At 44.8% G+C, this 9,428-nt stretch overlaps 4 protein-coding genes across 4 annotated transcripts; all 4 read right to left on the bottom strand.

Moving 5' to 3' along the window:
• Position 1: 1 nt before the first annotated feature.
• TM35_000251270 (uncharacterized protein) lies at positions 2–1,702 on the bottom strand (the record flags this gene model as incomplete). The annotated part of the gene is made up of 1 exon (XM_029027718.1): positions 2–1,702. A coding segment is annotated over one exon (1,701 nt), but the record flags the coding sequence as incomplete, so codon positions are not given.
• A 265-nt stretch (positions 1,703–1,967) lies between these two features.
• Positions 1,968–3,551, bottom strand: TM35_000251260 (uncharacterized protein; the record flags this gene model as incomplete). Its single annotated transcript, XM_029027717.1, has 1 exon — positions 1,968–3,551. One exon carries the CDS (start codon positions 3,549–3,551, stop codon positions 1,968–1,970), a length of 1,584 nt encoding a protein of 527 aa, XP_028880896.1.
• Positions 3,552–4,607: 1,056 nt separating this feature from the next.
• TM35_000251250 (putative nucleolar protein) lies at positions 4,608–6,071 on the bottom strand (the record flags this gene model as incomplete). The annotated part of the gene is made up of 1 exon (XM_029027716.1): positions 4,608–6,071. The coding sequence occupies one exon, from the start codon at positions 6,069–6,071 to the stop codon at positions 4,608–4,610; it is 1,464 nt and encodes a 487-aa protein (XP_028880895.1).
• A 2,034-nt stretch (positions 6,072–8,105) lies between these two features.
• TM35_000251240 (mitogen-activated protein kinase) lies at positions 8,106–9,323 on the bottom strand (the record flags this gene model as incomplete). The annotated part of the gene is made up of 1 exon (XM_029027715.1): positions 8,106–9,323. One exon carries the CDS (start codon positions 9,321–9,323, stop codon positions 8,106–8,108), a length of 1,218 nt encoding a protein of 405 aa, XP_028880894.1.
• Between the last annotated feature and the right edge of the window lie 105 nt (positions 9,324–9,428).

The following is a 9,428-nucleotide window of genomic DNA, read 5'->3' as shown; positions in this document are numbered from 1 at the left end:
GCCACACAACGTGGTCAAGCAGGAGCACCGTTGGAAAGGACTGACTTCCACACGCTCGGTCTCTACGGCCCCTACGAACTGCAATACCAAAGGTACGGTTAATACGTTCGTGAAACAACGCCAACGCTTGGCGCTTCGGGCAACGATTTGAGAAAGTACTAAGACAACCACCCCACAGCAATGTTACGCGTGTCGACGGCGTCGACCTTCCTGCCTTTTTGAAAAGCTCCTTACTCCAAAGCGTATGTGGTTCCACACATCGATCCCACATGCGGTAATCATAAAAAGGTGGAGTTTTCTTTTTGGGATACCTCCACAAATCCTTCATAAAAACGTTAAAAATTCTAGTATGGAGGTGCTCCTCCAACATATCTGCAAGGGGTTCCCGTGTCGTCGATGGTCCCCACGCAAGAAACCACGCACCAGGGAACAGTGAGAGAAGCAGTTCCTCGTCAGTGAAGAGACGCAACTGACAAACATCTGACACCCACAACCACCCCTCCGTTGACTCCAGCAGCGGGTCCACCTCCCCTGCCCCCAGGTTCAGCGCCACGCAGTGGACGCCGTCGCATCGACGGCCCACACGGTACCAGCCACCAAAACGGAAGCGGTCAAAGTCATCAACAACGTCACACCGCGTTGGCAGTGGCACAACGTCAACGCCATCGTTGAATCGCACCATCGCCTCCCCCACCGCGTGCCCCACTGCAGTCTCCCCTTGCGATGTGATGGTGCCCCCGATGCAATATACGTTCTTCGGGTACGCTGGTGTCTTGTTGAGTGGCGGTTTAATCTCAGGACCCGCCTCCGCATACTCCGGTGTTCCGTGGTGCTCCAGCAAGGCGGTGGGTGAAAGTCTCCCGAGCATCTGCACGCTACGGTTCCTACCCTTCTCACTTGCCGCCAGGGCGTCTAGCATGTCCTGATGACGCACGACCAGATCTGCACAGAAGGAGTAGACTCCCCGCTTTCGGATGTAGAACTGCACCTCCAGCACTCCGTTGTCCATATCGATCACACGCTCCACAGCCACCTTGGCCATGGCAGACTCCATGCGGACGTCAACCACGTCTCCTGACTGGCAAGTCGGCTCATAGACGGCGCCGCCGCCACCGGGCGGTGTTGTCCGCGTCATTGGGATGATCCAGCAGCGGTGCCACTGCCCGCTCCACCCGACGAAGGCGCTGCGCTCCTCGTCGGCAGTCACCAGACTTGTCGACACGAAGACGTTCCCACCGCTGCGGATGAAGACGTCCTCCGGCACACTCACTCCGTCCGCGTAGTCCCACAAGACCTGCGCACTGCTGCTGGGTATAGAGGACCCACAGCCCACAAAAGCGAGACGTTCGGTGCCACGCACCTTGGATGCACGCTCCGCAGAGGTGGGAAACGGATCAACACGCCTAGACTCACAGAACGCGTGCAATGGGGCAAGCAGCTTCCGCTTCCGCTGCTCCTCTGCGGCTGTCCACTGGAAGAACTCGCTGAGGTGATTGTGCCGTGTCACGCGAGGGGTACATGGGAACAGAGTCCCAGGTTGTGCCGCGTAGCGATCGTGGCATGAGCCACCATTCGAATGTTCTAAATGTGGGGAATCCTCCTGTCCTTCGCTGCTTGATGTTGGCCTTACCAATGTTTGACACATCCAGTATACAATAGGAAGCTGCAGGACAATAAGCAGATACAGCACACGGCGCTTCATCCTTATATTGAGTTTTCAATCTAGTCCTTCATTTGTGTTTAAAGAAGAGTAATGCAAGAATGAGTGAATTACGTTTGAATGCGTATTGTGGTATGTTTAGTATGGGTTTACATTATACCCCTTAAACCAGTTTAATTAAGGCTTTTGTAAAGTATTGTCGCTTTCATTTTCTCGTAATTTTTTTTCCCTTTTCGTATTTTGAAGTATATATTTCGTTTTTTTTTCTTCGTTTGCGCTCTTTTTTTTTTTTTTTTACTTTCTCAGTTTATGCCATAAGAAGGGTTTTACGTATCTGTTGTATAGTTTCTTGTGGTGTGGATGATGGTGGTGAAGCTGTCGATCCTATTCCTTTTTCACACAAGGAAAGAAAAAGAGAAGTTTCAGATGTAATTGCGGCCTCCCATCGATGTAAATACGTTAAAAGGGCATATGGCCGCCGATGTCGACGACGCTTATTTGCTGGTGTTTGGGATTTTATGCCAGTTGTACTATGCATTTCTATGGGTGAGCTAACTGAAGAACCCATTGTTGTTGTAGATGTAGAAGAGAGGGATGGAAGACGTCGTGGCGTTGTAGCATGGAGACCAATGTCATCTGTAGTAGAGACAGATGGTGTTGTCTGCATTTGGTTCACGAAGAGTTCTCGCACCTCAGCACCCACACCATTACCTGCATTTTCCTCCTCTTCTTCTTCTTCTTTATGAAATCCAAGTGTTGTGGCTGTTTTTTCAATAAGAAGCTGATTAAGTTTTCGCAGTTGCTCTAGGTAACTATTCCCACTCTCTTCCTGCAATCGGGATGCGTTAGTTTCAACCACTTTTCCAATTACACCCGTCCGAGCAGAAAGTTGATCGTATGTACGTCGCATGTGCTCCACCATATCTTGCCAATCTTTTAATCGCTGTCGTGACTGGCGAAACCGTACGGTGTGAGAACTTTCTGCGTTATCCAGAGCAGTTTGTGCTTGTGTGAGTTCATTATGAGCATTTGTAAGGGTCAGGCGTAGATCACGAAGAGCAGCAGTTTTATCTTGTTCATTTTCCCCCAAAGTATTCATAGCAGATATCTCACTGTTCTCCTCTCCGAATATATAGAGTGGCAGACGTTGCCGTTCTTCCCATGCTGCTTTTTCCTTTTCCAGCAAAGCACGTTCGGCCTCAAGTTCCTTGTTAACCTCATCAAAGCGTTCCACAACGGTCTTTTCCGTTTCTTGTAGTGCATTCACTTCCAATTGCAACTGTTCACCTTGATCCAATAACGTCTTGTAACGCATCCGATGTTGCTCCAACTGCTCGCGGTTTGTTTGTCGCTGACGCTCGAGATCTTGTATATATCGCTCCGCAAGTTTTCTATGGCTTTCATAGGCGGCCGTGTTTTCCAGAGATTCGGCATCCATCGTTTGGTATGGTCCATAGGAATTTCCAGACGATGGCGGCAGTGGTGGTGGTGGTAGTGGTGGTAATAATGTTGCGGTTTCGTGTACTAACACGGTATGCATCTCCTCCAAGACACGCTCTGTGGATTCAATCTCTTTCTGCAGCATCACCCGCTGTAAACTATCTCTCTCTTTCAATTGTTTTAATGCTGCTATCATGTTCTGAAGAGCCAAAATCTCTCGTGTGCCTGAGCGTGTTGCATTGCGGAAGAATGTCTGTCCAGCCTCTGACCGTAATTGTCGCATATGTCGTTTATACGTCTCGAATTGACTTCGTCTGTGGGCCGGGAACTGCAATTCTTCACCGCAAACATCATCGATCCATCGATCCAGCATTGTCGCATCGTCGCGGGTGAAGGCCAACCGATCAACACCATTTGTTACGGTTGTTGTTGTACTAGTAGCGTCAAGCATCGTTGACTGTTAAGTTCGTTATTTTGTTTTGTTTGTTTGTTTGCTGCACCCTATTTAAAGAAAAACACTACTAAGGATGCTTACAAAGCAAACAACAAAAACCATAACCACGAGAAAATTAGATAAATAGGAAAAGAAAAAAGGAAAAAAGAAGTATTTTTATTAGTTTATGAAATAAAAAGATAATTTGGGGGCATATATTATCTGGTGAAAGTGCATACCGAAACAATAACATTAAGAACGAAAAAAAAAGGAGCATAAGTGCTGCTATCGCCTTCCTTTTTTGCCTTTTTTTTTTTCTTTTTAGTCGTGCTAGACACAATCACACATACTCTTTCTTTTTCTTTCTTCTTTTTTTTCTTTGTGTTTCACTTATCCGTGTAAATGTATTTCTTGCGCCGTTAGTGAGATGGCTTACGTGCGGCGACAAAAAAGAAAGAAAGAAAAAAAAAAGAAAGCTCCTTCCCCTCCTCTTGTTTTCTTTGTAGAATGTCTTTTCTTTTTTTCTCTTTTCTGTCCACCACTTGTATATATATATGTGTTTTTTTTTTCTTTCGTTTTTTTTTTTTGTTTTAACTTTTTTAAATGAAAAAATTTGACAACAATCGGCACTGCAGAAACTTAAGAACGAAACAAAACCAACTGGTATGCAGCTCACTCCTCCGAGAACAACAGCAAACACGCTCTGGTATCTGAGGCTCGAAAAACAAACAAACAAACAAAAAACAAAGAAAGAGAAAACGAAGAAATCCGGAACTAGAAGAAATGTAAAAACAAAAAAACGAAAAGAAGCAATAAAGCAAAACGAGAAAAAAAAAAAGTACAGAAGGATTTAAGAGAAACACACACTTTTACCCCCCTTCTGAGATTCTCCTTTCTTTTCTTTTTTTCTTTTTCTTCTTCTTGATTGCTTCTTTATCTCTTTTTTCTTTTTTTTTTTTTCCAATTACCACCGCCTATACCACGGGATTATTCCTTCTTTTTCACCCTCCCCTGCCGCTGATGCTGCTGCTGCTCCCATTTACTATTTGCTGCGTTCTGATGATGTTTCTCATCCTAGTCGGACTCCTCTACCACTTCACGGCGTCTCTGCTTCTTCTTTGGTGTCTCGTTCTTCTCAGCACCGTTCTCTCCATTGGTTTCCTCTTCTTCTTCGCTTTTCTCCGCGCGCTGCTTCTTGGCACGTTTGCGGAGGATCTTCTGATACTGCTCAAGTGCCTCTGCCATGGCTGCTTTATTCGATGGTGGCTTGTTGCCTGTATCGAAGAAGTTGAGACGTGCCTCCACCTGTTCACGCAGCTTTTCACCGAAGACTGCTGGTGGAACATCCATGAAGCAATCGATGCGGCATGCAAGAGCGGCCTTGTTGGCAAGATAGCGAGAGATCTTTCCGCGATGCTCCTTCGGGGCGCGTTGAATAAAGCTTGAGTGGAAGATAAGTCCATACTTTGGAGTGTTGCCCTTGCGCTTCTTGAGAGCACGGAAGAGTGCCTTTTCCGCACCGAGGATCTGAATTGTACTGGCGGGTGCCTTTGCGAGATTGGTGAGTGAGCCTGCCTTTGAGATGAGCTTCGCGCCAATGTTCTGGCCCATCAGTTCTGTCAAGTTTGGAGCGACGAGCATCATCTTATCAACGAGGTACTGTTGCAGGGACTCGCGATAGGCACCGAGTGAAGTCACACGCTCAGTGAAGCTGCGAATATTCACCCAATCCACTTCTGCCATATCTCCGCCCATGGAAGTGACGGCCTTTTCATACACACGTGCGGCGAGTGCAGCATCACCGTCGAGGATATCTGCAATCTGCGCTGTGACTTCTTCCGCGTCTCTCTCCTCGAGTGTACTGCGGCTGCCCAGTAAGAGGGCGATCTTCGCATACTTCAGTGGCTCTGGGACCTCACGGGCGAGTTCTGGGAAGTGCCAGCCGTACCACTCCTTCACACGCATGCCGAGGAGATTCACGCCCTTGTCCATATGCTCTGCGAGGGCAGAGGACTGAATGATCATGTTATCACTGCGGTGGACGTTGAACTTCACCTTGTTACGAGAGAAGGCGTGACCAAGACCACACTGTGCACGTGGGATATCACCCTCCTTGTGTTCTGGCAACAGTTTCTCTGCGTGTGTGCGGAGGCAGCGGGCAATCTCCACAACGTTCTCATTGCACACAACAGGGAAGTTAAGCTCGTCGTGAATAGCACCACCAAGCTTTGCATCACACACACCAAGCTCCCAGCTGGCATCATCCTTCTTTGCCTTCTTGGCGAGCACAGATGTGAGGAAGTTGTTCAGAAACGGGCTAACAAGGGACTCACTGATGCAAACAGCATCCTCAAGGGCATTCTCTGGTGATTGAAAGGGCGCGAAGGACATGAGTTTCACCCACGGGGAGAAGGTGGCGAAGTCCTGCAGGTCCTTCTGCAGAGCCACATCCCCGGCGCCGATCTCTTCGGTGGTGAGGACCTTATAGATAGCGTAACCCGTTGGGGCCTCGTAAAGAATGTACAGTGTCTTGGACATGCTTTTTTTCTTTTTCTTTTCTTCTTCGTTCTTTTTATTCTTTTATTTTCCTTTTAACTGTTTTTTTTTTTCTTTCTTTCTCTTTCGTGATGTTTTTTTTTCTCTTACTTTTTTTTTCTCTTCTGCTTTTCGTTTCGGTTTGCCGTCCACGCTGAAAATAAAAGCGGCAGAGGCAAGTTATTAGAGTTCTTCTTGCTAATACGGTAAACAGATGCGAGAGAGAATAGGAAAACAAAAAATAAAAAATAGAACAGGAGAAAGGAAGAAAAACAGAAGAAAAAAAAAAAAAACAGAAAAACAAAAAAAACAAAGAAAGAAAAAAAAAGAGAGAAAAAAATAAGGTATACGCGATGAGAACAAAAAACAGATTATAAAGAACATGAAAATGACATAAATGGTATTTCTTTGCAATTTAGATAGTGGTGTACAGAGAGATCATAAGAAATGAGAAAAGGTGTATGTGTATATGTCGTACATAGGCATTCCCTTCCGGTAGCACCCGTTTGCATCCAACAGCCACGATAAGTCGCTCTCGGCGTCTCAATAAAGAAAAAGAATGGGGAAAGAAAAACAAAAACAAAAGAAAAAGAAATCAACATTAGATAGTAAGAAGTAATAAACAAAAAGTGATTTCACATTTCTGTACGCCGTTGCATAAAAACAAACAGAAATATCACATCAGGTGAATAAAATGGAGAGCAGATTTCAAACCGGGCTAATGAGATGTATACACAACAACAGAGGGCAATAAAGTCTTCTTCTTATCAATAGAGACTCTATATTCGTATGTAAATACCCCTCTTATGTGTATAGCACCCCACAGATCCCTGTATTCTTCTTTTTTTTTCCCCTCTTCTTCTTCTTCTTTTCTTTAAATAATCCATTCTTTCGCTTTCTCTCAATTGTCAGAAAAGGAAGAAAAAAAAAAAAGAAAAGAAAAAACTCATGCATTCCATTGCAGAAGAGTAAATTCAAAAAACAAAAAAAAAAGGAATCAGAAATCTCAACCAGCAAACAAAGTAAAGCAAAAGAAAGAAGGAACAACAACAACAAAAAAAAAGAGTCAATGGTTAAAAAGAATAGGATGAGGCTAATAACAAGTGTATTCAGTAGTCCATAGAGTGAATGGCACACATGCAGAAAAGTGATTTTAAAAAAAAGAGAAAACGTTAAAGAAGAAAACAAAGAACACAGAGAATATATAAAATCGCATAACACTAGAGAAATCATCAACGGAGAGAAAAACAAAAAAAAAAGGAACAACAACAGTCTTATATATATGTATAGGGGGAAAAGAAATGCAGAGAAGGTCAGAGAAAAGAAAGAAGGAAAGAAAAAAAACAACAGCACACACACAGACACACACCTATATGCATCACACTACATGTGTATTCAGTCATCTTCCTTTCTTCTTCTTCTTTCTGTATACTTCTGATTTCCCAACTCTTCTGCTATATATGTTCCAGAGCGCCTGGCTTTCCTTTCGCCCTTTTTACTCCAATTACAAAGATACACATACACACTCCATATTGTGTTCACTTTTCTGTTTTTCATTTTGAATTTTCTGCTGTTTTCCCTTCTTCGGTCTCTCTCTCTCTCCATATATATATCATATCGTCTTTGTTACTTTTCACAATTACTTCCCTTTGTTTTCTCTTTCTTTTATTAATCTACAGTTTGCTCATCTCTTTTCCCTCCTTTTTTTTTGTTATTGTTTTACTTATATATATATCCTGCATACCTTTTTGCCTCTTACTTGCTTACCCACTCATTTCCTCATCGCCTTTCCCCCGGTTAAATTTTGGTCTTTTGTTACTATTACTGTGAGTATTTTTTTTTTTATTCATTTCTATTCCTCATCCTCATCCTCATCCTCGTAAAGATATACCGTAGATAGGCATATGTATACAAACATATATGTACATACACTGAGAGTGTAGTGAAACAAAAAGAAACCACCCACACCAAAGGCCACACTGAAAGCAGCAATAGCAACAACAACTGCCCTAGTATAGCTCTCATTAACCCTGATTGCTATTTGCGAATCATCTCCGCCACTTCCATCAGACTGTGGGTACGCAGCATGTGATCAGCACCGAGAACATCGGAATGCGCCGTCGCTGCTGCCGCTGCTGCTCTTTGTTGGGCGATGTTCTCCCGCTTTTCTTTCAAAACGCCAAAGCGTCGAACCTCCTCGAGAAACATTGCGTGCATGGTGGGAATATCATTTACATCACGAAAGTGGAATGGCTCACTATGTGCATCTTTGAGATCCATTGGATCGTACAGGGAATGAAAGTACGGGTGTTGTAATGCCTGCTCTGCGGTAATTCGCCGTGCGGGGTTAAACTCCAACATCTTTCCAAGCAGATCGAGTGCCTCCGCGTCTGCAGTGGGCACCACTTCACTCCACGGCCGCTTCTTGCAATGCGCGAGTGAAGTTTGTAAATAATCACGTGCCTGTGGAGAAGAGAACATCACGACATCATCCCCATCCGGTGTGCCGACCACCTCCACAATCTTATCCAGTTGATTGTAAAAGGTGGAGCCGCGGAAAAGTGCCTTGCGGTTAAATAACTCCGCCATCACACAGCCGGCGGACCAAATATCTACAAGTTTTGTAAAGCCTTTAAACTGCATAACGAGCTCTGGGGCGCGATACCAGCGATGCGTGACGTAGTGTGTTTTGTTCTGATCTTGTGTGTCCTCGCGGGCGAGATTAAAGTCGCAGATGGTGATATCATTGTTCTCCGCAACCAACACATTGCCGGGGTGAAGATCCCTGTGGACCACACCCGCCTCGTGCAGGACGTGCAGCGCTAAGAGAATGTGATACATGAAGAATTGAATGTGCTGCGGTGAGATTTGAATGCGTTGATCGTGAATCACCTGTGCGAGGTCTGTACGCATGAGATCCGTGACGAGATACAACTTGTGTAGACTCGGGGGTTGTAAGTGAATAAAGATATCTCGCAGTCCGAGAATGTTTGGGTGGTGAAAGTGATTAAGAAGCATAATCTCTCGCAGGACTCGCTTGCAGAGAAATGGGTCAGAGAGAATATTCACAGTGCGACCATCAGAGACCGTATTAAATACACGCTTAATAGCCACTGCCCGGTCATTCTCATCAACGCCTGCGCAGACCGCGCCGTAACTCCCACTGCTGATGAATCGCTGCACAGTATATCGTGAGTGCATCTGCTCCAGTTCTGCGATAAGATCACGCATGATCGTCTCTCCTTTAGGATTCATTGTTGTCAATGGATTATATAGTCTCTATATTGGTTTTCCGGTAATGTTGTTGCTGTTCTTTTTGTTGTTGTTGTTAATGATAATTGTGGTGTATATATATATATA

The sequence above is a fragment of the Trypanosoma theileri genome (assembly GCF_002087225.1).
Source record: "Trypanosoma theileri isolate Edinburgh chromosome Unknown TM35_Tth_25_V1, whole genome shotgun sequence".
NCBI classification, from domain to species: domain Eukaryota; phylum Euglenozoa; class Kinetoplastea; order Trypanosomatida; family Trypanosomatidae; genus Trypanosoma; species Trypanosoma theileri.
This window is presented reverse-complemented; position numbering and strand designations above follow the sequence as displayed.